General features: G+C 44.8%; 2 protein-coding genes across 2 annotated transcripts; both read right to left on the minus strand.

Annotated features, from left to right (window-relative positions):
• Positions 1-41: 41 nt before the first annotated feature.
• GLOD5 (glyoxalase domain containing 5) lies at positions 42-5,099 on the minus strand. Its single transcript, XM_015860677.3, has 4 exons — positions 4,984-5,099; positions 3,549-3,696; positions 1,943-2,098; positions 42-1,759 (listed from the first exon to the last, which is right to left on the minus strand). Exons 2-4 carry the CDS (start codon positions 3,684-3,686, stop codon positions 1,607-1,609), a joined length of 447 nt encoding a protein of 148 aa, XP_015716163.2. The 5' UTR covers positions 3,687-3,696; positions 4,984-5,099; the 3' UTR covers positions 42-1,606.
• A 519-nt stretch (positions 5,100-5,618) lies between these two features.
• On the minus strand, positions 5,619-26,945 carry LOC107312865 (exocyst complex component 1-like). The gene is made up of 18 exons (XM_015860675.3): positions 26,830-26,945; positions 25,236-25,403; positions 24,095-24,222; positions 20,670-20,829; positions 19,949-20,142; positions 17,811-18,038; positions 17,269-17,401; positions 16,403-16,512; positions 16,108-16,257; positions 15,396-15,489; positions 11,081-11,199; positions 10,575-10,685; positions 10,365-10,420; positions 9,567-9,807; positions 8,654-8,837; positions 8,276-8,475; positions 6,396-6,590; positions 5,619-6,197 (listed from the first exon to the last, which is right to left on the minus strand). The coding sequence occupies exons 2-18, from the start codon at positions 25,357-25,359 to the stop codon at positions 6,042-6,044; spliced, it is 2,583 nt and encodes an 860-aa protein (XP_015716161.2). The 5' UTR covers positions 25,360-25,403; positions 26,830-26,945; the 3' UTR covers positions 5,619-6,041.
• Between the last annotated feature and the right edge of the window lie 399 nt (positions 26,946-27,344).

The following is a 27,344-nucleotide window of genomic DNA, read 5'->3' on the forward strand; positions in this document are numbered from 1 at the left end:
TTTTTCTTTTTTTTTTTTCCCATAAAAAAACTAACGCCACATTATGTAGTCTTTCAGTTTTAATTCAAACATATACGATAGAATGGCTTTTGAAATAAAAGGGGAAAGCAACAGAAGCTGGCAGAGGCTGGAGGGGGTGAGCTGAAGCTGAGATCATTGATTGTCATCAGTCTTCGGTCTGAGAAGAAATGGCTTGTAGATACTATGGGCAAGTTTGTTTGAAACAAGGGATAATTCAGTTATTGATATGATGAAATCAACATTTATAACTTCTCCTTTTAGCTATGTAAGAAAAGATCCATTACCCTTCCTTCTATTGCTGTTCCAAGAAATAGTACACTTAAATAAAATTAAGAAAAGGAGACCTTTCTTCACAACCATATCCACAGTCGCAAGCACAGTGAAATAAACACTTCCAGCACAGAGCCAGGAAGGCCACCTGCTAGTAAGCAATCACTGATGACAATCTCAGACCCAAAATGAATGGGGCTGTGCTGGAACACGAGCCTGGGCAGGGAGAAGTTGTAGAGCAGGGGAGGTGGGGCCGGTAGGAGCTTCCTGGAAGTCGTCAGCACCCTGGAGAGCGGCCTCGGCCGCGGGGCTCCGGGACGGAGGTCCCCATTCCCAGCGGTCCCCGTTCTCAGCGGTCCCCTCTTGCTCTCCAAGGGCAAAGCAAAGGCTGAAGTTCCATATCACATGGGAAAGCTTGTCGTTCATTCCCACCGGCGGTTTGATCCGAGCTGCGAGCAGCTTTCTCTCCTGCCACTGACATTGACACAAGTTCTGGGTAACAGGAAGCACTGTGTTTATTAGGATTTGGGTTTTTTCCACCGTGGGCTTCATACGATATACCCAGAAGTTCAATTCGCTGATAATTTCTGATTCAGAGGTGATTTTGACGGTAGAGGTCAGAAAAGTTCACTCTGTCTTCCAGCTCTATTTCCTTGATGATAACATTACTACCGCAGTGTGGCCAGCTGAGGAACTGCTCTCCTTGAGAAACCTCAAGTAACCCCTCCTTGTTCTTTTATGCTTTTCAATAATTGAAGAAATTAAAGAAAGGAGGAAACTCAGATAGTGACAGCCCTAGACAGCCAGGCTGGGCTGAATGTGGAGCCAATTTAGAATTTCTTTGCCTGATACCACTGTCTCCTTAGCACCCTATTTCTCCCTCAGCTAGATTTTTGCAGGGACTTGAAAAGTGACATGGTTTTGCTCACTTGGGATGGGAGAAGTCAGCAATGATTGCTGTTGCCCAGTGATGTGGTTTATTCCCCATGCCTAGAAACTTTCAAAGTGAGGTTGGGTAAGGTCCTGGGCAACCTGATCTAGCTGTGATGTATCTGTGCATTGCTGTGGAGATGGACTAGGTGTCCTCCAGAGGTCCCTTCCAACTCTAAGGATTTTATGATTCTGTGGTTCTATGGTTCATATCCAGAGGTAAGAGCTAAGCAAGCCAGAGCTGATCTTGTCTTGGGAAAGCTCTCAAGGTTTATGCAGTTCAATATTTCTAGCTGGGAGCTGAGCCTTATTCTATGTTTACAAAATGAATGCTGACCCCTGCATCAGACTTCCTGCTGGGACACAGGCAGAGAATGGGTCGTGGTTAGGGTTCTCCTCCACTGGCTCCATTCTTATCCGTGATGTATCTAGAAACTTCAATCAGATTCTCATCAGGGTCTCGGAAGTATACAGATGTTATTGGACCCACAGCACCAGTCCTGGCTACGGGACCTTCTTCAATGGCCACTCCACAAGCCTGGGAGGAAAAATAAGAGCAGGTTTTCAATCCTCAAGGGAATTGTAAAAGATTCCAGTCTTGCAAATATGAGAAAATCCTGACATTCCCCAAAACACAGACCTTGAAAGTGTCACTTGTGAGGCTCTGGCTTAATGCCTCCCAGGGTTACAAGGATTTGTGTATAATCTGAGCCTTCCTTACCTTCAGATGACCCAGGAGATGGTCCAGAGATTCCTCTGTGATAAGGCAGATATCTGCAGAGCCAGGAACTGGGCATCGAGCTTTGGGTTCAAACTCCTTCCCAACTTCATGCAGGTTAAACTTCTGGTTGCCAAAACGTAAAGCTTTGCGATTTCCCTGTCCCCAAAGAAAAGAATCAATCTCCAGCGAGACGGAAGCTTTTAGCGTCCCCTCAGCTGTCCTTCAGACTTGAAAGTCCCGAGAACATGGCTGTAACCCTGATAACTTTGGGCCCTTGCTGTGGCAACTCAAGGCAAGAAGTGGCTGCTGCAAGGCTCTAAAATGAGCCTTGCACTCATGATGCAGTGACCCAGTGAAGTCCCATGGCCACAGGTAACTGCTTCCAAGATCTGATGGTACAAGTGCTCAGTTCTGGGAATCCTGCCTGTGAGACAGCCTCACAAATAACGCACATCTTGAGAACAACAGAGTGAACAAAACTGAGGTAGTCAGAAGACACTGAGGTTTGGGCACCTCTTTGCAGATGATTAAGATTTCTGCAAGCTTACATAGCAACTCAGTGCCAAGCTCTATGGAAATGCAAGGTGGTGAGTTGTTATTTGTGCCCACCCGAAAAACAAATCATTGTTCACTGCAAACCTGGAATGTGAATGGAACTGATTTTAAGAGACCTGATGGAGCAGGAGACAATGAAATAGGTTTTGGAGTTAACAAGGTGCAGTGGATGTGTTCAAAAGATGCCCTATGATTAGGCAAGAGATGCACTAGTGTTGTTCTGAAAAGCTTAACTATCCTGTCTTAGGTTTGCCAGTGGACCCTCAGCACAAGAACAATTCAGAGCTGTTGGAGAGGTTTAAGAGAAGGCTCATGAAGATGATCAAAGGTCTGGAGCACTTCTCCTATGAAGACAGGCTGAGGGAGCTGCATTTGTTTAGCCTGGAGAAGAGAAGGCTCCAGGAACACCTCATTGCAGCCTTCCAGTATTTGAAGGGAGCTTATAAGCAAGAGAGGGACTAACTTTTTACATGGCATTGTAATGATAGGACATGGGGAAATGGCTTTGAACTAAAAGAGGGGAAATTTAGGTTAGATGTCAGAAGGAAATACTTTACTTAGAGGGTGGTGAGGCACTGAGAGAGGCTGCCCAAAGAAATTGTGGATACCTCATCCCTGGAAGTGCTCAAGGCCAGGGGCAGCCTGAGCTGGTGGGGGAAGCCAGTCCATGGTAGAGGGTTGGAACTGGGTGTGCTTTAAGGTCCCTTCCAACCCAACCATTCTGTGATTCTATGAAATATCAAAACCAGAGTTTTTGTGAGTTTGAGTGGTCTTCTTCAGTCTTAGATATTGTTTTTCAGTAAGATTTTCTCCTTTTCTGGGGGGAGAGGTGTCACTTTGGCTCCTTCTGCAGTGTGGTTTGAACCTCTCTTTGACTCAGCTTGACACTATTGAGACTCAGAACTTAATGGCCTGAATCTTGTGCTGGTTCTACCATGCCCACACTATAGAAATGACCCAGAGCCTTCACTAGATCACAAGGACCACACACCAGTCCAGGACTGCAACTCCAAGTCCTAGAGACCTAAGACTTGCTTGACATCCCTGTTACCTTGAAAGTCACCACCTCCATACCCAGGACTTTGGAATAAAAGGCAGCAGTGTCCTCAATGCTCTTAACAGTCAACACAAGGTGGTCCAGGTGCCGGATGAAACATCGAGGTGGACTCATTACTCTCTTCCAGGACATCCTCTCAGAACTAGGAACAGAGTGCAAAACCACAGAAAATGAAGGTTAGGAAAATCCAGCTACTTAGGAAAACGATCCAGGCAGTTGTGAACTGAACCATGAATGGAGTACAAATGGCTTTTCTTCTGGCCTGCAGGTGGCACAAGTACAGAAGCATTACATTTTCTGCTTCAGAAGGGCCTCAGACCACTCCTTACCTCTGGAAGGATGTGTCAGATCCCCTGGCTGGGGCCACATCTGGAGAACTAACTGGATCACTTCATTTATGGCTGAGCTCCCCAGGAAACCTGTGTGCACTGGGGATAGACCATGTGTGTTAAACTTCCCTCCCACCCTTTCTTGGTGTCCACTCCAGAGACTGGGAACGTCTTTGCACCACACTATGGAAAATAAGTGGATTTAGTTCTGACAGCTTGATTAGGTACTTGAGGGAGGAGAAATTTTGATTTTGTTTTAGTTTTGGTCAATTTTACCTGTAGAAAACCAAGCTGTGGAAACTAGGAGGGTTGTGACAATAGCAATGAAGTCAAGTTTCCTTTAAATCACTAACAGCTTACCTACATTTATTTCTCTCTCTCAAAAAACCCCAAATCCTGACACAAAAGATAATTCACTTTTTTGAGAGCCTTGCTACATTCTCCATTTACATCCCTGTGCAAGGGAAGCGCAACTCTCCTGCTGCCTCTTAGGGAAATAAATTGATGGAAAATAAACACTATTAACGCAAAGGCAGCACCAAGAAGCACAAAATAGGAAAACAAGCCATGACACTGACACCTTTTTTGCCTTGTTTTTTGCCTTCAGACTCATTTCAGAAGCAAGCAGTGTGTGAAGCTGATACCAGAGGTTCATGGAAGTAGCATGCAGACATGGGGAGTTTGACTGCCTTGATTGGAAATGGGACTTGGCTTTCTCTTGTATGCTGAGTTCATATCATCTGGCATTGCCCTTCTGTAGCAGAGTACGTGTGAAATGGCTGGCAAAGCCCTGCTGACAGTGTAAAACCAGTCACAGCTTCACCAGGACATCACACCCCTGCAATCACAGGAACACACTGTACTTCTTGTCACAGGTGGCACTGAGTTGTTGACAACCTCACCTCCAATCTGACTTGACTCTGAACCTCCACAAAGCCCTTTCCTCCCAGCAGGTTGTCCCGGGTTCTCCTCAGCCGCATGAGCCCTTTTGTCCCAGTTGCAGCAAACTTCCCCAAGACCTTCCTGTCCCTTGTGAGCTACAAGCTTGTTGGCCCTTCTGCAAACACAAGGGAACCAGGTTGCAAAAAGAGGCTGTGTACCTGAAGGAAAGGCGGAGAGCTGGGTGAGCTGGTGCTGGATTTACGATTGTTCTTTTCCTGCTGCCTGGAGCTGAGCAGTGCGAGGAGACACGTCACAGCAGAAAGGGGAAGACAGTGAAAAAAAGTGCTTGGAAACAGGAACTGTGAGCACTGCTCCCTACAGAGGTGTACTTTGACCTGACGCTGGGAAACACCAGCCACACATGACTTACCTTTCCCTTCACTAGGGAAAGCTGTGTTCATGTGCTAAATTCAAGCACATTGTTGAGCCTGGGGCTCAGACTGGGGTGACAGACTACTAAGAAGATGGTAAGCTTGTTCCTAGAGAAGTCATAGCAAGCAGCTGCAGCAGCCTCCTTCCCCTGCAGCAATCAACATTGCTCTTTAACTCTTTGCCTCCAGGATCATTTTATCAGGTTCATTAGAAATGCATCAGGTGGCCTGATTTACAGGGCAACAAATCTAAAGCCTATCTGTAAAAAGAAGTATGGACAAGGTCATCCTGCTCAGGGAAGGGAGGAGGGTTGGCTTCACTGGAGAAGACTGCATGGAAAAGGAGATTGACACCTGGGCTGGAAAATGGTCCCTACCTGTTTTGATGCTTCAGGGAATTCTTTGAAATCAAACCATCCAAATAGCGTGATCAATGCTTTTATTTGCTTTGATTGACACTTTGCATTGAACCAAGCAGTTCAAGGCCTTCAGCTTTTTACAGATAAGGCTATCCTATATTTGGATAATATGTTGGCTTCATTGTCATCAACATAGGATGCAAGAATTATGTAAAAGCCATATTTTTAAAAAACAAAAATATAACATCAAACTGTAACATTCTAATGGGAGGTTTCAAATAAAATGGCAGTAGTCTGTTGAAGAGGCACAGCAGGGCCATTAGCCTTGGTGGAAATTTGAAGTTTGGGAGTGTTTTTTTTTCATTAGATGAACAAGGATTTGTGAGGTGGAGCACAATATATCAAATTCCAGCCTGGGAATTAGTTTAGCTTTCTAAAGGTGCAGCTGCAGAGGATCCCTGAGCTGTTCTCCATAAACATCTGCCTCTACGTGCTAGACAGAGTGATGGAGTTGAAGTAGCTCAGCAGATCCTCCCTAGTGAATTCCATGGTGATCCCTGACCCCACATAGCAGCGCTGGATCAGATCCTCGAATTCTTGGTACTGACGTAGCAGCTCCTGCTCCATAGCATGCCAAACAACCTAGGGAAAAACAGAACATCAGCCTATGATAGGTGTATATAAAGGCAGAAAGGTAAGCCATGCATACTCTGTCACACAAAGGTAGGGCACGGCAGTAGTAAGGCACTAAGGCAAACTTCATCACCAGAAGACACTGCTTTGTAGCCCCGAATTCCCCCAAAAGATCATAACATGATACACAGATCTCAATGCAATTACCGGGAAAAGGTTTTCCTCTGGGGAAAGACACTTGTGGATTTTTCTGTAGAGGTTCTCAAGGGCTCTTTTTACTTCCTTGCCAGGGTATCTTTCAATGACTTTCCTCAGCTCTTGCTTGCTGTAGGCCAGCTGGAAACTGATCTCCTCTTCTTTCACCCCCTGAGCAACACGGGCTTTCACCCCTTCAAAGAAGTGCTGCAAATGCAAGGAGACATTTACAGATGAGCTGCCCTAAGGTGAGCTCCTGTGTCAGGGCTGAAGCCTGGCTGCACTCCTTAGTTCCCTTTCTATCACTGAGTGGAAACAAAGAGATTGCTTGTCTCATGGGGGAAAACATTAGGGAATTTCTTCAGTTCTATCTTTCCTCCCTGCTCAGTGTGTAGGATCCCTAGGGGTTACATTACCGTGGAGCAATTGCTTTGCTGAAGAATCACTGGTGTTCCTTGGGGCTTCATAGAGCTTTGCTCACTAGAAAGGTTTTGAGATGAATGGGGTAAAAGCTGAAAAGCTGCTGAAGTGTAAAGCAAACTCCAGTTTTCTCAGTTCTTCCAGTCTGTGTTGTGTAAGAGCAGGAAAAGATGGTGCACAGAGAGGTGTTCCAAAAGGATCATATTGGGTTTTTGTTGTTGTAGTTTTTTCCTATTTAGCTTCCCACCATTCTGCTATACACCCCATGGATCTCGTTATGTCTTCTCAGTTGCCTTCTTGGGCCCCACAGTTAGATGCAAGGTTTCAAATCTGGCCAAATAAAAGCTAAAAGAGAGTCCTATCATCTCTTCCTTTCATCTATAATACGCTCAATAAGCTGTATGCTGTCTGAAGTATTTCTGCTGCACTTTGTAGTGGAGAAATGCACTAAATTGTAGGGATTTTCAGGGAGAAAGAGATTCCTAAACATGAATTATTTTCACAAACAGGCATATGATCCTAGATTACACATGTGTCTTTGCAGTATCTCTTGGTGTTAGTGAATCAAGCTCAAGCCCGATGAGCTATGTAGGCTGTAAGAGATAGACACTATGCTGAGTGTCTGAGCAGTGCACAAAGCACCCTCATGTTACTTTGAGCAACGAAATTGTACTTTCCCTCAGAGAGGAAGGATCTGAAGCTATCGACATATCACTGCTGAATGTAGCACAAGATGCCAAACAGATCATTCAGTCAAACCTACAAGGTGTTTGACAGCAAAGACTGGAAGCAAATTGAAAGGAACAGGCCCTATAAATAATTCAAACGGAGATGTTTTAGGGCAGTGAGCAGGTCGAGGAGGAGCAGAGCAAGGATGGGTCTTGGGAGCAGCTGCTGTCTCAGAGGAAGGGGGATGCCTGAGTTAGCAAAGCTAGATGCTTTTAGCTCAGTTAACAAAGCAGCCATTCAGGAAGCATGAAGCTGGGCTAGACTTATTGGTCCAGGCAGCCGTGTAAAAAAGAAACTAGCATCTGTCAAACATAGGCACGCAACCCAGAGTAGGAGCACAACAGGGCCTTGCACCGAGGCCATGAGTTGCTGTGGGGCTTCAGAAGACAAAGCCTCAGCATCAGCTGGTCCCTTGTTCTTCCAAGGGATGCTGGTACTGAGCTGTACCATAAGAATCAGCAGTAAGTGGTCAGAGGAGACGTGGGAATTTCAGCTCATGACTTCTTGTACTGTTCATTGTGGTCATAGATGAGTTGCTCCCTTAATCTTACAATACATATCTTAAAACTATATTTCTTAACCCCTTACTAATCTCTGTTACAAACAACCTCCATTCTATCATAAGCCATATTCTCTAGATTTTCTTTGATTATTTATCTGCTTTGGACCCTTCTCAGTGGATTCATAACTTTTGGAAGTGACCCCTTGAGATGTGGGCAAGGAACAGTTTATTCTATACTCACATTGAGTTTCTCCAGTGGCTGGCCCAGGGACCCGATGACATATTTCTCCATGTGCTCACTATACCTTTGCTTGGCTTCTCTCTTCTTGCCATCCAAGCATTGGATCTTCTTTTGGCACAAGAAGCAGTGAACGTGGTAGAAGTTTTCCATCATGACCATATCTGTGTTCACCTTCAGGTTTGCTGAGGACAGGCTATTGACTTTAAAAAAGGGACAAAATGGGTATAGAGAGAAGACCCTATGGGCTGGGTCAGGAGGGATGAGAGATACAGAAGCACTGGCCCATGCATGTAGTTTGCATGCACCCTGCTCTTTTGGCTCAGCTGGTAGCTGGTGACTCCCAAGGCTGCTATGGTTGCTACCAGTCTTTATACTCACTGCTGTTGAAGACGCTATCAGCCAATCTGAGGTGTGCCTTGTTCAGCTCTGCTCTGCGCTGAGCCGTCCTGAACACTGCCTCTGAGAAATTCACAAACTCCTCAAAGCGGCTCACAGAGGGCAGGATCCCAACCTTCAGCTTGCTGGGCAGCTTTGCTTCCTCAATCTCTTTGCACAGAGTCCCCTGGAAGCAATACGCAGAACACCTCATGCTCAGGTCTGACATAGTCATCCTACAGCAGGTTAAGACACAGGCCAGAAAATAAGCAAAGCTGACAGTTGTGTTCTGCTTTCTCTGCTTACAAATCTGGGCTTGCAGCAACAGTCTGTCTTCATGAGTATCTATAGAAAGACGCTCCTTGATTTCCTGAAGCTGGTACACTCAGTCTCTTAAGCTATGTGGTTCCTTGCTTGGACACAGTCTGCCATCTCACATACACCCACAGTCCCCGCTGCTATTTTGGCACTTCCAGCTCCTGGCATTAATGCCCTTGATGTCAACACATCTACCCTTGACCTCAGTATACTCAGGCCCAGGTTTCTCAGCCAATTCTGATGGATTCTTGATTATTCCACATTCTCCTCCACAGTGCTTGTCCCTTAAGCAGGTCTGGCTATGCCAGTAAGAAAGAAGAACAAACTGACGTGCTGCCTGTATTACGACAGCCTTCTAAGAGCTGTATATAGGGAAAACCCCGTCAGTTTCCTCACCCTGATAAGAGGATATGTGTCTTTTCAGTTTATGGTGTCCCACTTCTCTCAAACAATTGATGAGGGGCTAAGTTCACCCAAAACCACAGAGCCAGAACCCTGTTTGCTATAAACCAGCACCACCTTCAGAAGAGTTCTGGTCAGAAGTTCAGAAGATCATGGAGGAGGTCAAATCTCACTCTTTTCTATTTAACTGACTTACAATGAATTTGTTGAAGCTGCTCTTGGCCAGGAGCAACATATTGCCCAGAACAGTGTTGAAGAAGGATGAGGGGATAGCTGAGGTCTTCCCCCACATCTCAAAGATGCAGTCATTCAGGGTAACCAGGATCTGCAGGCAGCTGAATGGGTGGGCCTTGTTGCAGACATCTAGAAAGCATCTCAGCTCTGGGTCCAGAGAACTGAAGATCTCACTCAGCAGCTGGGCTGTCTGTTCCTCTGGTCTTAAGAAGAAAAAGAATGTAATTAAACAAGGAGGAGCACTGGCACTGTGGCCAGCTGGAAAGAAATGGGCAAAACTAAAGAAAAGAAAAATGCAGCCTTCTGAATCACAGCATGTTTATGCTTTTGTCATCCTTCAGCTCTTTCACGTCTCTGCCTGGGGGAGGACATAGAAATATCCTGTTTTGATGTTCAAAGGAAGAGTTTTAGTGTTTTTACCCTGACGTTTTTTCAAGGATTGGTTTCATAGTATGTTTTCAGTTTACAACCTTGCAAACAAGGAACTAAAACTGATCAAAACGTAGAGCTTTCCCATGAATCCATGAATCCTCTCTTTCCTGACCCATTCTGATGCAGTGCCACTGCCCTGTGAAGAAGACCTCAGTCTCTCCATGTCCAGCTATGTTGCTTTCTGGTTATTGCTGTCCAGGGTGTGAACCTGAGACCACTCTGCTGAAAACAGGATGGCCAACAATGACAACAAAAACCCATCTATCCATTATTGAGCAGTCCCTGTCCCATGCCCACACCAGAGCAATGAATCTCATCACCCACGTACTGGCTCGGAGGCTTGACACAAGCAGGATCCTCTGGAGATGCAGTGCTTCCTTCTTCCTGAAACAAAGAATGAGAGGGAAGAAACGATTTTATCCCCTTCCCCCAGATGAAAGCTTGAGATGGTAACTGCCATCCCATTGTGCCTGCTGGGGCTTGTATCAGCAGCCTGCAGGGAGGACAGGTTGGTGGGACTGGTATGGATGCAGCTCACCTCCAGCACCTGCAGCTCTGTAGAGTTCTGGCTCAGCTGGAAGAACTTTTCAATGAACAGCTGCTCTGCGATGCAAAGGGGCCGCAGCTCTCTCAGCACCTGCTCCAAGATCTGCTTAGGAACCATCAGGCATGTTAGAAACCCTTCCAATACACCAGACACTGAGACAGATGCCCATGTCCACCTGAAGCGGCAGGTAAGCCACCACAAGGAGAGATGTCAGTGGTTCAGAACATCTCTGCTTCAGCTTCAGGTGCACAGTGCTGGAGAAAGGACCCCGGGATCCTAGAATCATTAAGGTTAGAAAGGATCTCTAAGATCATCTAGTCCAATCATCCACCTATGAGCAGTATTGCCCACTAACCTATGTCCCTCAGTGCCACATCTCTGCATTTCTTTAACACCTCCAGGAACAGTGACTCCATCAACTCCCTGCAGATGGGCTGCAGCACTGGGCATAGTCCCCGTGAGACAAGTGAACCATTTAGAAAAGCTCACTTCCTTACCTTGATAACATTGCCTTTGTTCAATGCATCCTCCTGACCTTCTCTGCTCCCCGGGAGGCTCCACCGTGGGTGCTGTCTACTCCCCATCCCTGCTGGCTTCTCCTGTCCCTCCTGGAGACCTGCAACAAGTGCAGCATTGGTGGCTGGTTGGACATCTCAGTGCTTCTGATCACTTTAATGGTCTGAAATGTGGTTTTTTAATCCCAACCTTTTGTGTAATTTGGTCTTTTCCTGTCAGGTTTCTGTCAGATTAAGATACGCACTTTTGTTCTTTTTCCTTTTTAATAATCTACCTTCTCATCTGTTTCTCTTCCATTACTTTCTTCTTGCTTTCCTCTGAACATCTCCCTTTTGCTATGAAAAGTTTCATACCAATTCTTGAGGTTCAGAGAGTGAAAAATCCTGGGAAACAACAGCATAAATTGGCAGAAAAGGCTGCAGGAGCATCAGGAGAAATATTTACTTCTTATTTTGATTGTAAATTGCCAGTCATAAAATAGCCCTGAAGAGGACAGCTGGCTTTTTCAGTGAGTTGCTTTTTACAGCCATGAATGTTCATCTGGAAATTAATACACATTTCAAACACTACCAGTTTTTATCACAGCATTTTCTTTGGCTGCCTGGTCTAAGTTGAGAAGTTGAAAGATTTCTTTGAAGTGCGCATCAAAACCATAATTAGATTCAATGAAGGAAATGAATAGCAAAATGTCCTGAGTATTTCCTAATTAATTCTAAAAGTTGGTTTCATTCCACTATCCCCAGAGGTCCTGGGTAACTCAGGCCAGCTCTTGATTTGCTGTAATATCTGAAATATCCTTATTTGAGCCAATACCTGCAGGGCTTTTACCTTTGGAAAGGATTTGTCAGATGTCCTACACGGTGAGCAAGGATGAGAGATGATACGACCGCTCATCACCTCAGCCTTGCAAAAACCAGGGAGAAAATTAATGAGCTGCTTCATAATCCTTTTCCTACCCTTACGCAATGGGAGGTGATCATTTCACTCGCTGGGAAGTGGCAAAACCTGGGAAAAAAATATCTTCCCACAGCAAATAGGAAAGAGATTTACAAGTCTGTGAGCTTGAGCGTGGAAAAGGGAATGGGGAAATGAGAGGATTTAATTAGCAACTCACAATTAATTATAAAGTGCTTGGGGTTTGCCTTCTAAATTCCCTCCAAATCCCAAAACAAGACTGCAAATCATCACGTGGTATATTTAGAAATGAACAACACAGATATTCCTTTACAAAGCAGGGAAACAACCCTAAAGATGAGCAGAAAGAAAGAGGCAGTGAGAGCTAAAGCAAGCCAGTCTTGATTGAAAACTGAGAATCTTGAAGCCTGACATTAGCAACAGCAACAAGCAGGCAGATGCAATGTCACCTTTGGAGTATATGCACATATGTATATATATATAACTGTGCAGTAACAGTGTTGTAGACATCCACATGGCTTTCCCTTGTTTCAGTGGGTTTCAGACACTGGAGTTTGCCCTGGTACATTAATAACTCCTGCTTTATGGGGCTGGTAGAAGAGGTCAAAGTACTTTAGGCAGATAACTTGTTTCATGTTCAGGAAAGATTATTAGGTGGGCTGCAGAACATGCCCTCTGCTATCATTCTTTTTAACAAATCTGGCTTCATGAAGAGCCTCCTTAATAGCCAGGCCATCTTTGCACCTGCAGTATTCCCCATTTAATGCCTAGGAGGCAAAAGAGAGTTGATTTTTTTCCTGTTTCCCAATAGGATTGAAGTCCCTTGCTCAGAGCCCATTAATCACTTTGTAGATAGGCACCAGGGCCTCTCTATCCCTGTATATAATCTTGGTTATTTGCTTCCATTTAAATGAAAGCAATCACCCTTCTTCAGGAAATAAGGCTTGGTCATATTATCTTAGAAACCACAGAGCAGTTTGCTTTCCTGCTACCAATTCCCCGGGCTGCTTGCTGCCTATATATTCATTATCTCTTATCAGGAATTCCTGTTTTTAAGTAAGAAAGAGCACATTTCCCCAGGAAATACTGTGTCCAGGCATTGGGGTGGGCAGGGTGTGATAGGGAGGTTATCTTATTTTAGTTATTTTCTTTCAGACTGATTAAGCAGTTGGTGACCCTTCCCATAGCAGGAGTTTGGAGCTAGATGATCTTTAAGGCCCCTCCAACACCAGCCATTGTATGACTCTATAGCCCATCTACCAGGCTTCCTGGGGGGACCATCAGGATGATGGAGTAAGGTTGCAACAGACCTGTTGCAAAATAGTCTTCCTTATCCAAAATTCCTTCCAAAAATCCATGTCTCAGAGTTATCCTGGGATGATTACTACAGACTCATTTCATTTTCCTGTTATCTTCTGGCTATAGGCTTTCCTCCGTCCTCTAGCATCAGTGATAGTTCACAGCAGTAAGTACAGCAGGTTAACAGCGTTGCACACCAATTATTTTCCACCAGCAGTTTGCAGACTGTCCCTTTGATTTTATTGCCTGTTATCTTGCTTTTAAATTACAAGGGGAATGGTGATGCCCTATTGACTTTCACCATACATCTTGTGTTTTAATGCTTTTTATCATGTTCTTTTTCTGCTGGAGAGCTCTTGATCTTTTTTGCATTTGGTTGGTTCGGGTCTTTTGTGGGGAGGTTTTGTGTGGATTGTTTTTCTTGTCTAGTGATAATTGTCTCTCTCTTAGCTTCATAGATTGGCATGGAAAAATAGGTTTCAGGTGACTGCAAAAAGTTTTCCTTTAGGTATTTATTTTCTCTGTTTCTTGCGAGATGTCAAAATGGAAAGTTTTACTTCAGAGAGAGTATCTGAGCATGTGAGAAAATCATAGAATCATTAAGATTGGGAAAGACCTCTAAGACCATCTTGTCCAGCCATCAACCCATCCCCACATGCCCACTGATCATGTTCCTCAGTGATACATCAACCCTTTTGTCTAACACGTCCAGGGATGGTGACTCCACCACTCCCCTGCTCTGCCTGTGTCACTGCCTCACCACTCTCTCCGAGAAGGAATTTTCCCTAATATCCAGCCTGAACCTCTCCTGGAGCAACTTAAAGCCATTAACTCTCTTTCTATCAGTATCCTGGAAGAAGAGGCCTTACCACAGCCTCCTATTTTTACCACTGCCTGGCATCTGGACATTGCAGCCTGGACTAGGAGGCACTGGGGATGTACTGAGGCACAGGAGGGGAATGAGCAGAACTAGCAGCTGGGTCCACTATTGCCAAATGGAATCTACTGTTTGCAATGCAGAACAGAGCAGTGCTGAGTGCTTCAAGCCACAGGAGTGCAGCATCAAGCCTGAGACGAGTTCCTTGTCACCTCAATGCATTGAGGTCACCCTGGGAGGGCTGCAATAGGTCATACCACTGCAGGGAGACAGAGCTCTTGGCTGGCTCTGTCAGGCAGCAGCTCTCTCCTTCCCCAGCCTTTGACCTCCAGCTCTAGCCAACATGCATATGTCCCCTGGGGCCCGGAGACAAGTGATGGAGTAGGTGTAGAGCTGGAAGAAGACAGGCAAGTGCTCTGATGGACTAAACATAGTATGCGAAGTGGGTTTTGACATTCAAGCTGGGCCAAACTGGCATGGAACTTTCCATTACAGTGCTTTGTTTTTCTGAAGGAAAATGTGATTTCTGTGCAATCAAAAACTTCCAGAGACAGATCAGTTTCTCTTTTTATCTTCAGAAAAACCTGACTGGAATATTTTGAGTCAAATGCAAGCATTTCTGTTGAAACGATCACCTTGGGACAACACAGCCCCATAGCTGGCTCACTGTGAAATGATTTTGTTCTCAATAATATTGCAATGAATACATTTGTGTCTTCAGGGACAGGCTTGGTGCCATCTCTTTGCAGGGAAAAGTGTCTGAGCAACTCTGCTTGCATGAAATATAGACCAGGCATTAGCTGGGCACCCCTACACCCCCCTTGCTAGTGACTTCTCAGGACGTTAAACGTTCTTGGCAGAGGGTTGGAACTGGGTGATCTTTGAGTTCCCTTCCAACCCAAGTCATTCTATGATTCTGTGGTGGCATATCTCAGCCACTCACGCATCATTTATGAGCCCTGAAAATGGAAGATACACAGAAGCTACAGCCCTGGGAAGCAGCTAAGTGATGCTGAATAATACATAGGGCCACTGTTCACATAAAGGCTGCCTGGTGCAAACCAGAGCCAGCTTTGTCACATCCTGCCAGATGAAGACCCATAGAGGAGAAGGTAAATTCATGGCACAGGAACACCCATGATAGGGGATAATTGCAAATAAATCACTATTTAGCAGCACAAAGAACATATTTGAAAATCACTTACTCCCCTTTCTTCTTGCTACCAAGAGGGTTTTGGCCTGTTCAAAAAAGGCTTTGATTTCCCTATCATATAGTCTGCTGAGGTTCTGGGCATAGACCTGGAAAGACAAAAGAGACACATGGATTTTCAGAACAGCTCCCATTTCAGAGCTTTTTCTTCAGATTTTTTTTCTAAAGCAAAAGTCAGCAGATGGAAACTGAAACAGACCAGCTGATCTCAGTGTGTAAGGCCTTTGGAAAAGCAAGAGCCAGCATGAAAAATGAAAACCAAACCTCAGTGATGTACAAAGAACCCTCTCATTCACTTAACAAAGTCCATATTAACAGAAGATGCCACGGACTTGAAGGACTTCCCAGAACCCTACGAATAAAGCATTTTTTAACGAAATACAGGGTGTGCTACATTGATTTCACTTCTATCATGCACATTCAATAGAGGAACATCAGACGACAAGAAAAAAAGACTAAATTTTGGAATGTCAAACATTTTTCTTAAATATGGTATCTATTACCAAGTCCATATGGGACTACTTTCTGTTAAGCATATGCGTACTTAGAATCAAGTGGACAAACTGGCTCGATTCTTCCCCAGGAGGGTCAGTTGGAGGGGGCTCACAGGCAGGATGGGTTTGGAGAAACCAGGCTCCTACCATAAGTGAACCCATTTGATTGATTTGTTACTGGTTTGCAGTATTTTATCAGTATTTCTGCCATACCTTGGGGAGGTCACAGAACAGCACCGGGTTGGCATTCCTCAGCCAAGCCATGAGCAGAGTGTAGGGCACCAGCTCCTTGTGCTGGAGTCCATGGCTTGGTGCAGACAGCTTGTCCATGGGCTGTGTGAGAGCAGGAATCTGAGCACTGCCCTAAAGCAACAGGAATGGCAGAAAGCATTGAGTAGAACAGCCTTGAAAAGCTCTGGAAAGTAATTGTTAAGTAATTCTTGGATCGTGAGTTCTGAATGTGTTTGAGAAGCACATTTTAATTTGCTGTGTGAAGAGTGAAGCCCACCTGCCGCTCAAAGATGTTTGTAATATGACCGATGAAACGGTTTTCGAAGTTCTGCTTGAGTGTTTCAAACATGATCAACTGCTCAGCCACAGCCTGTAGCTTCCGATAACCTTGAGGTGAAACAGAAGAGGTGTTGTCGCGTGGAGTGGCGTGGGCTGCAGCTGCAGCCCAACATCACTCAGCACACAGGCATATAAAAGTGGTCTTTCAAGTTCTGGGATGAATGCGACCACCCCCAATGCAAAAGCCAACAAAAGGAAGATTTGCTGTGGTACCACACAAAGAGACACAAGGAGGGAGTTAAACAGAATTGCAAAGCACTGATCAGCCTGGGCATGGTCAAGGACAAAACCCAGCCGCCCCATAAAGAAAGGCATGGAGTTTCATGCCCAGACAAAGTCCTGTACCTAACAGCTCTTCACCACTAATCCAGTGGATATTGCTACAAAGAATGATCATTTTTCCATGCTCAGGTATGGATTACTGGGCTACCCCAAGACACCAAATTTTCTACATCTTTCCACCAATTTCTTTACAAAAGATCAGAGCAGTTGAGCTGTTGCACGGACAGAACACAATGATGTCTTACACCCAGGTATTCAGAGGAACCATACTGAAGATTACCATTGAGATTGCCTTAAATTTAATATTAACTGGACCAACCAGTACCTGAGCCCAGTGGTAGATGCCTGCAGACCTGCTGGTATAGCATGGGTGCATTAGCCCAGCCATTGGCAGCACAGTTTGGGTTCCTATAGGAATTAAGCCAGTCTCCCTCTCACTTCTCACCAGCTGAGAAAGCAAAGCACTCAGGGATAAGCTGATGTCCCTGCTCTTTGCAGACATAAATCTCTGCCTTGACCTACCAGGGTGTATCTGGATGTTCATGCAGGCAGATAATGCCTCTGCTGCAGCAATACAGGCTTCCACTCCACTGGGGCTGGAAAGATCTGCACAGCTCAGGGCCTCACAGTGCTCATTGCCAAGGTCAAGGTGGGTCTGAAAAGAAGCCAGAAGAGAGCAGGTGCAAGCACATCCAGCTTGTCATCCCTTCCAACCCACCTGGAAAGCAGTTGGCTTCAAAGAGCCAAGTGCTGCTCTCAGCTGCCTAGCTGCATTTGTCCATCAAGAAGCCTGCTGCTCTGCTCCCATTAAAAGGGTCTCAATATGGGTTTCAAAAAGGCTGGCACCTCTGGTATCACTACTTGCAGCAAAGTGCAAATATGGAGAAAGGAAGCACTTGAACACCTCCAGTGCTGGGGCAGTCCATCCCAGCAGAGTGGTTATCCTTATATTATCCCTCATTTCTAGGCCAGAGAAGTTCTTTAGCTACAGTTTTTGGAGTGTCTGGGATTCTTGGAGAATTTATGTAATAGATTCAATAAGAAGACACTGCAAACTCACATACCGTGAGGAAAAGAATCTCATCCATCAGCTTCGCCTTGTTAGATGTGATGTGATGCAGCAAGGAGTTCTCCTGGTAGATGTGGTCCATCTGCTGCTTTAAGCTTCCAAGCAGCTCATCGTAGACCTGCAATGTCTCCTCCACTCTGGCCACCTCTGCCAGTGCTTCATCAATGAAGCTCATCAGCTGTGTCACCTGCTTCTCAGAGGAGATGATGGCCTGCAGGTTGGCCTGGGAAAAGGAGAAGCAGAGAGCTTCAGTATCAGTACCAGCTCAGAGCCAAATACCCGAATGGATATGCACAGGTGCACATGTATGTCTCTGATATGGAAACTGAAGGCACTGTTTGCCTCCAGAAGTCTCTCAATGGATGCTAGACATGTAACCATGTGTTAATTGTTGCTGTTAAGCTCTGCTAAATATTAAACACTTTCAAATGTTAATTGCATCATTTTCAGGGCCCAAGTACCATACAGGATATCAAGGACACAAGCATGGGGGACTGCTATTTTTCTCTCCATCAATAAGACTTTGAAAGGAGCTTGTCTTTTCAGACATTTCAATTGTCTGGTGCTTTTTTATTAAATGAAGACCAGTAACAGGAGCATCTGCAGCCCTGAGTATGCCCCACACTGATACAGTTATCAGGGGTTTTCTCTTCTTCAAACTCCTATTGCATTGCTACTGGGAGAAGGATGAGCTCCAGGTCTAGAAGTGGCACATGCAAGAAGCTGGAGCATCACATAAGTGTTCTTGGAATGTGTGTAAGCCATTCTGAAACCTCCACTTGGATTGTGGAAGTGAGGCTTGCTGGTTTGTGATACTGCTCAGAAAGCAACAACAATGTACAAGGATTTGCAAGGAAGCTAACAGTCCTGCTGCCAGACTGCTGCCTTCTATCCGCACACCAGGGATGTTCACATAGTATGAAGTGCTTCTCAATCCCATCAATAACCCTCCTGTCATCCTGACACCATTCTGCCTTTGGATTATCTCATTAGGGCTTAATGGAGCTGCAGGAGGTGGCAGAGCATCCTGCATTGCTGGCACAAGGACCTGAGGAGCATCTCCACTTGAGCAGTGGTACCATGCTCCTGCTAGACAGCAAACAACATTGCTGGGAGATGCACGCTGGGATCCCAGAAGTATATAAGGATACCAGTGTGAGAATCAGGCCTCCCAGGTGCCCAGCCATGCTCTCCTTCCCCCCAAGGCCCCCAAAGAGCTCTCTGAATTTGGGTACAGTGTTTTGCTGTCCCCAGAATAGCTGGGCTAGCAGAGGCTGATTAGCATTGGAAGAGAAGCACAAGGTGTTATCACTGGGATGTGGGGGAAAAAATGTTTAAATATATGCATGTGCTAGCCTAACTTGCTGGTATTCATTACCTTCAATATCGTAGATTAAGCTTTAGAAATAGAAACATCTCATTAATTAATTTGTATTAAAAATAAGCAATGTTTATTCATTAGAGGGCATTAAAGTAATGTATTCAACAGTGCCTTTCATCTCAAAGAGCTTAACAGAGTTTTATTAGCTGCCCTCACAGTGTATTTTACAGCTGGGAAATGGAGGCACAAAGTGCCTGTAGGAGAGCAAGCAGGAACAGACATCAGGAGTTCCATTTTCCAGATTAACTACTTAAGTTTCCAAGCATAAGTCATACAGAGACACAAATTGGGAATACAGCAACTATTGGAGCTGAAGGAGGTTGAGTTTAGAGTCTGTGGCTTCTAGTATGTTTTAGAATATTTCCCCAACCAGGAGGAAATTCTTCACTTAGAGGGCGGTGAGACTCTGGCACCCAGAGAGTTGTGGGCACACCATCCATGGAGGTGCTTAAGGCCAGGTTGGATGGGACCCTGGTGGTGGATGGTAGCCCTGCCTATAGCGGGAGGGTGGAACTGGATGATCTTTGAGGTCCCTTCCAAACTAAGCCATCCTGTGATTCTGTGACTTGTTCATTGTGCATAACAGACATCCTTCTGAGTCCTGTGTGAGGTGCCTTTTGGGACATCAAGATGACTTTCAGGCTGAGAGCTTCTATCAAATGAAGGAGTTGTCAATACCCAGTGACCCAACATATTTCTCCTTCAGGCTAGGCACCTTATTTTTGTGTTGAATCACAGCCCTTGTCCCTCACCTCATCCAGCACATGAAGATCCCTGCTTAGCTGCTCTGCAAAGGCTATGGAGTTGTTCACAAGGGGCTCATGCTCCTCCATTAGCTTCAAGACATCAGCAGCTTCCTTTGGTGTCATCTCCTGGTACACACTGAGCTCCTCCTGGTTCTCAGTCTCCACAGTGTCCCTCCTGTCCTCCTGCAGACTTTGCCTCCCTGTGTGGACAAGAGAAGATGTGGATATGGCCAAAGTTGTCTCATTCTGCCATTTCATTAGCCCTGTATCACCAAGGTCTCACTGAGTCCAATCTTGTGTTACAAGTGACATGAATCTAGTGGTCTCAGTCTGCTAGAATAGCATCACAGCATAGAATAAGGAAAGTCCCGTGGATGATATAAAGGAAAGCCAACTTGCTCAGGGAAAAAATAGATATCTGACAAGTTCTGCCTGTGGTTTTTCCTTATTCACCTTTCTAGGACTCTGTGTAGGAATGTGTTGGAAGTTATACACATTTGAAACAAATTTCAGGGATGAATAGGTTTATTTCTATCAACTGTGCCAGTAGTTGTGGACTGTATGCTAAAATTGATGTTTGTGTCTGTATTTCATTTGCATCTTTGAATGGCCATTCAAAATCACTAGAAGTCAAAAGCATGGAAGGATCAAGGTGTATCGTGATGGTGATGAAGAAAAAGGACTGAACAAAAATCAGCACTCTAAATGTGACAAGGAAATGAATTACCTTCCACTGAACAGGAGTGGACATTCACAAATGTGACAGCACTGGAGAGAAATCGGTGGTTCAGCTTCCACAAGCATCTGATAAAGGTTTTCTTCTCATCAAAGCTGCTTGCAGTCCACTTGTAAATCTTATCGAACTGCAGGTCAAAATCCATGTTCACCTAGATGTAAATAATTAATTACAGTATCAATTAGATACTGTTCACCTCACCATATACACTTAACACGGGTTATAGTCCACTTTAATGACAGTATTGACTGTTGTGAAAACACCTTGTGCACTAGGAGGAAAAATGCATCTGGAATCATAGAATCATGGAATCTACCACTGGATGGTCTTATACCACTGTACCATTAGGCACTTTGCAAATAATCACAGACGTGATAAAAGCACTGCAAATAACAGCATGCATAGTAATTCTGACCCTGAAAAAGGATCCCAAGACACTCAGAATAGGTCAGACCAAGCACTCAACCAGCCCTGGTATCCTGCTGCAGCACACTGATTTGTTTTCATATTGCATAAATCTCTCACCTCTTACTGCAGGTTTTGGTGGATTAACGCTGATGAATTTTGACAGCAGCCACCAGCAGATGCTTGGGAGGAAAGCATTCAAAGGCCAAACCCAGTGTTATATTGCCTTCAGGATTGCCTGTCAGCCTCCAGCAGCCCATGACCTAGCAACTCACTGAGCCAGAGGCTGCACCCACAGCACTGTGTTTAACAACCCTTGAAGGACCTACTGTCCCAGATTTCCTGATGGTTTATGCACACATCACCTGGTATCTCCTGATGACCTTCCATCCTTCCAGGAAGGGCAGGACTAACAATTCGAGCCCAGCTTTTGAATTGTATGTTCTCCTCTCTAAATGGCCAGATGTATGGTCAGAAGGCAACATCCTTCCATGTCATAGTGACTGTGGGAGCATTTTTACTTCTTGCTGGAAGAAGAATATCTTTAGCATTTCTCCATGTGGTTTTCATCCACCTAAGGGTCAATATCTCTGTACGTATTCCCGATTAATGTAGTCTTACGGGTGGTGAACTACAGCCATTCAGTAGTTTTTATTTGCCTCTACATTATATACGTGTGTAGAGAGAATAAGGGTGATTGCTGAACTAGAAACATCCCATAGAAAGAAACTCCTTCCTGCTCTGTCTCATTAGCTCTCAGCACAGCCTGATCCCACCTGCTGGAGAACTCAGAAGCTATGTTTGTAATTATTGATACTAAGCATAACAGGTGCAGAATCTGTGAGGATTCACACAGTCCCACAATGCTTTAATGGTTGCTTTCTAAACACCTTGCAGCAATGCATCACACCCTGCAATGCTCTGCAGCAGTCCATGCAATGGCGCAGAGCAATGACGTCTGGGGGGGATTTACAGCATGCATGGTTTATAGCATGCCTTATGAGGAGCTACTAAAGCAGGGAGACAGCCGTTAATCGCTTCATAAATATTAATACTGTTATGGTCAAGGGAGCTGTACATTTAAGCATCTCTGGTCTTGCAATGTCAGGATTTTGCTGGTGCCAGGGATCCCAGCACAGTGGAGCAGACTGACAACCAAGCTCTGCTGTATGCACTGAGCATCAGAACCATAGGCTGGGGTCAGTAGTGCCAGACAGAAAATCCATATCTGCATTTTTATGGACCTGCCAAGCCATGTGCTGTGCAAAGTCTGTGCTGATTTCAGCACTGGGCTGCAATGGAGATCTTGCTGGGGTCTCCATAGTGGGACCATGAGAGATATCAACATGCCATGGGCACTTGTGCAGCACCTTCAGCTTGGCAGCAGTTCCTATTCCAGTAACGACAGGAACAATTCTGGTTGCCAGTGCTCAAGAAAGTTGAATTCAGCCTATGAGAGGCAAAGGAGAGGGCTGCAGTCCTGATGAATGGAGTAGAGGAGTCAACGTAGGGGAAGAGAATATTGAGGTTGTTCTGCTTAGCCTACCCACAGGAATCATAGATTGGAGAGATACACTAAGATTGTCTAGACCAACCATCAACCTATGTCTGTGACTGCTCTACACCGTGTCCCTCAGTACCACTTTGACCCTTTTCTTGGTCACCTAAAAAGAAAGTGACTTCATAACCTCCCTGGGCAGCCTGTTCCACTGCCCACCACTCTTTCTGAGAAGAAATTTCCCCTAAAATTCAACCTGAGCCTCCTCTGGCACAGCTCAGGGCCTTTGCCTCCCATCTTTTCAAAGGAAGGCTTACAGGGGAGGTGACTGCAATCTAAAATTACATCTGTGGAGGAAAAGGGCAGTGTGACCTAAAGGACAGGCACAGCACAACTGGAAACGGGATGCTGTGGGCAGGAATCTAGGAATCTAAGTTGTTAGAAGGCTTTAGCCATCAGGACAAACAAGTTCTTGATTTGCCTTCCAGTAGGAGGTGACTGAAAAATACACAAAGGCTGTAAAATAGGGTACAATCCATTTATCTCATGAAGGGGAAGGGACTAACAATCAGGGAGGTATCTTCCAACTCACTCCTCAGCAACCAAAGCACTTTAGACAGGATGACAGCATGTATTTTCTCATGCATGGGGAGATGTTAGACATTGAAAATATCAGGTCATTTCTAACCACAGGATCAAGATGCCCTGCAAACCTGCATGTGTGATTTGCCTTTCAGACACACTTGTGCAGATGTACTTTATTTGCCCTGGATGTAGAACTGGAAAGCTGCTCTTTTTTCTCATTTACTTCTATGCTTGTGAAAACCCAGGCACTGCACCAAGGCTCCGGGAACATTCACATAAATAAAAAGACCTAATTTTAATAACTTTAACAACACTGCCAGCTCTAGCAGCAGAATGGGAATATCTTATCCTTTCTTCCTTTTCCAAAAATCTTCATGTCCCCCTAAAAGCACAGACTCATGCACATCCCAGCTCTCTATAATACTTATTTCTGTGGAAGTCTCCACTTGATCTTCAAAGGCTCATTGCAAAAGTTTGTCAAGAACCTTTGTCAACATAAATCAACAGATGAGTCTGACAACGTATTCTGCTAGTCCTGGAGATCTGGCAAAAGCACTGCAGCCTGTCTCTCTAATCTTGGTGCTGCTGCAAAGAGCTTCAGGATGCTCCACCTGAGATCACAGTTCCAGGGCAGTTTCCCATTGATTTGGTTGGAAACTTTGTCAGTGCAATGGTCATCAGTTTGGTGCTCACTTTACTCGAGGATTTAACTAGCCTGATTTTTCCCAATAGAGGTTCTTTCCCACGAATTATTATCACTCCTAGATTAGGTAAGAATCCCTTTTGCTGCCCTTTCCTATATTCAAATGCATGGACAAAGGACCTAAATCTCCCTATGGATCCTGGCATGTGCCTCTCTAGTTTCACACTCATTTCTCCCCCCTATGATCAGTTCTGTTCTTTGTCACAAAAGGAAAATCATTCTTACCTCATCAAGAGTTTTGCCATCCACGAGCTTCAGCTCTGCTAAAGGCCACTTGTATGCAATCTTGTACTGCTCTCCTCGGTCTACCTTGACCTTCACCAGAAATGGCTGCATTGGCCTCAAGGCATCCACTGGTGATGAGGGACAGGAAAAAAAAGAAAGAACAAACCCTGTCTGTGTTATCATAAGCCCAGTACAGAACTGAACAATGTGAGTGCATAGACAGACACTGATTGTGCATTCTGGCTTCTATGAACAGAGTATGGAGATTTGCTGCGAGGCTTTTCATTGAGCATTTTACAAACTGGAAGTTCTCTTACTTAGTCTGAGTACTTTGAATTCAATTGAGAGATTCCCAGTAATCTCTAGAAGTTGTACATCTGGCTGTGGTGCAGTATGTAACACATAAGTAATATTTCAGCAAGATCCAGTGGTGATAGGAATATGGGACCCTACTTCCATAGGATTTATACTAGTTCAATGCCGTGTTGCGGTCCCTACAACAGGGACCAGAATCGCTGCCTTATTTGAGTAAGATCTGTGCTAAGATGAAAACCTATGCTCCCATAAAAAATCGGTTCCAGTACAGATCAGCTCACAGTCATATCTTGGTTCATCTGGGTTGGATTCACTGTACCTCATTCTGGCTATGATTTAGATCTCCCATCTGATCTAGATATCTTCAGAAGGGAGACATGGAGTGTTATGTGATTAACTCACAGTTTTTGGATGATGCTTGTAGTGTGGCTGAATCGTCCCTTGAAGATATTCCTCCTGTCCTCCATTGATTATAGAAGGAATTGAAACATCATTTCAGCCAAACACTGTGACTAATGTTGTTGGAAAGGAATCCTATAGTAGGTGACTGCCCTGTCTAGAAGCTTGTGGTCAAGAAAGTGTCTTCCCTGCACATCTGTAAAAAAAATCTGTGCTAACCACTCCGTAGGTGCTGTAGAGTGATGATGTAACCCAAAATGCATAGACCACAGGAGATATTCTGTTAGAGGATGTTTGTTGCTGAGCTCTAACAACAGATTTTATTGAAATGGTAATAAAGGTAATCTTTTGTTGATGGAGGGAGAGCTCCATGAAACCTCCCTGGTCTTGCAGCTCAGCCTGTCTCCTACCGTGTTGGGGTACTTACCCAACACACAGAGAATGGACATCTTCTTCTTCTTCCCTGTCTTCCAGACACGAATGGCTTCCAGCAGCCTCTTGTTCTGTGGGTTGAACACCTCTTTTTCCAGTGAGCTCCATAGAGAAGCCATGGTGAGATGTACTTGCAATGGCTCTACTGTGCTCGTGGTTCTTCCTGGGGTAAAAACATAAAATAAAAGAGGCCAAAGAGCCAATTCCCACATCTCCTGGCACACTGGTTACCTGTTACTCATCTGTTATCTGTGTGTTTGTCGAGAATAAACCTATCCCAGCCAGGGTATGTACTAGGCCAGGCTGCTCCCATACATGGCCCTGCTGAGGTGGGAAGCCATCCAAATTGCTCTGCTCTGGGAGTAGCTATATAGCACTTTGTAGCTTGGATATATCAACATTTCCAAGGACTAAGGAGTCAAAACTGATGGTTGAAGCAGCGTTTAAAAAATAAATAGAACTGCAAAGTTCCAGAGCAGCCAACAGCTATTTTCTCTGATAAACTGTGCATTGGATAGCTAACAATTTCTGTAAGGAAATACAAGAGATAATTCTTCAAAAAGAATGCTCTTTCTATGGTCTAGGTCATCACAGCATCTTGAGCCACAGGACCTTGTCCATGGGCAGACAAATAGAATAATGGCTAAAAGCAATTTGTCAGACCTAAAATTCTTGGAGCTGTGTTTCCCCTACAAGTCAGATCCAACACTATCAGGGGGGAGATGTCAATTCACTACTGTATAAACATGGGGAAATAACCAGCAGTTATATTATGGTCCTTGAATTGGTGGTGAGAAAATACACACAGTGGCTACAGCCAGTTACATTTAATACAAACATTTTAGTAAGAATTAGGAATAAATGACAGCCTGCAGGAAAACAGTAGCAGTAATATTCAGAAAACTCAGTTTGAATGTTCTGTGAGAGCAACTCGCTGCTACCAAAATTTATGAGTTGCTTGGTGACAAACTGAAACAAATGGAACCTTCAATAGTGATGGAGATTTCAGCTCAGCCACAGGATCAGCAAGCTTGAAATCACATCCGCAATTATTAAAACCCTTTTCTTCTGTGGCTGTGACAAATAAATTAATACAAGAGAGAGAGAAGGGGGGAGAGAAAGAATCTGCTGCTAACACAATTCCATTGCCACAGCATCTCTTTGAATGCAATCCCTCATGGGGGTTTTCTTGTTTCCTCAATCCCCATCAATTTTCCAACCTCTCTGATGGCGTTGACCTCCAGAAGCAGGCATGGCAGCTCCCAGACTCAACCCTGGTGCTTTTAGGCCCAGTAATACATTTATAATAGCACTTGAGCTGCAGCTGAAGGCAACTGATTGAGAGCCAAAAAATGGAGGGCTCACTGCTGGCTGATACACTGATGCAGAAAGTACAGTCCTTTCCACCAGTGTAAATGAATAGCTCCCTGTGGCCAAGCCACTTAACCCCCATTTCCTACAGAGCGCCAGAAATACTTAAAGATCTTGGTGAAACCTGGAGATTTGCACTGAGGCTCACATTGCTCATCCAGGCAGCTGGCAGAAGGGAGGAGAGGGATAGTGATAGGAAAATTGTTCAAAGACTTTACCAGCCGCGTCTTGCTGAGGATGAACCGTAGGATTTCAGTCGTAAAGGAGTCTTAGAACAGGAAACTGCTTATAAAATGAAAGCATGAAGAGAAAAACAGGAAGCCTGAAAAACCTGAGTGAAGCCCATGAGCGGGTATCTTGAGGTCAGGGCAGGAAATCACTCATGCAGATGTCAAGATCTGCAGAAAGCAGGTGCAAGCAAAGGATCAGAGCAGTGTGGTGAAGTCTTATTGACTAAAAGCAAGGCAAAGTGTAACGGCCCTCCATTTCCATTCTGCTTCTCTTTTAAGTCGAAGTGCCAGATGAGGAACAAATGTGGTTCGGTTCTTTGTCTCCTAATTCTTCCTCCTTTAACGAAAGATCTCAGAAATGTGAAGGAGATTTAGGAACCAGCCACAATGCCAGTGACACATTATGTGCCTTCACTGATCAAGACATAACTGAAATTCATGATTTAACTTTAAGCATAAAGGAAGTCTTGTGCTGCATCCTTGGGATGTACTTGAGTATTAAG

This window comes from Coturnix japonica, chromosome 4 (genome assembly GCF_054131305.1).
Source record: "Coturnix japonica strain WE chromosome 4, WE-NBRP24, whole genome shotgun sequence".
Taxonomy (NCBI): Eukaryota; Metazoa; Chordata; class Aves; order Galliformes; family Phasianidae; genus Coturnix; species Coturnix japonica.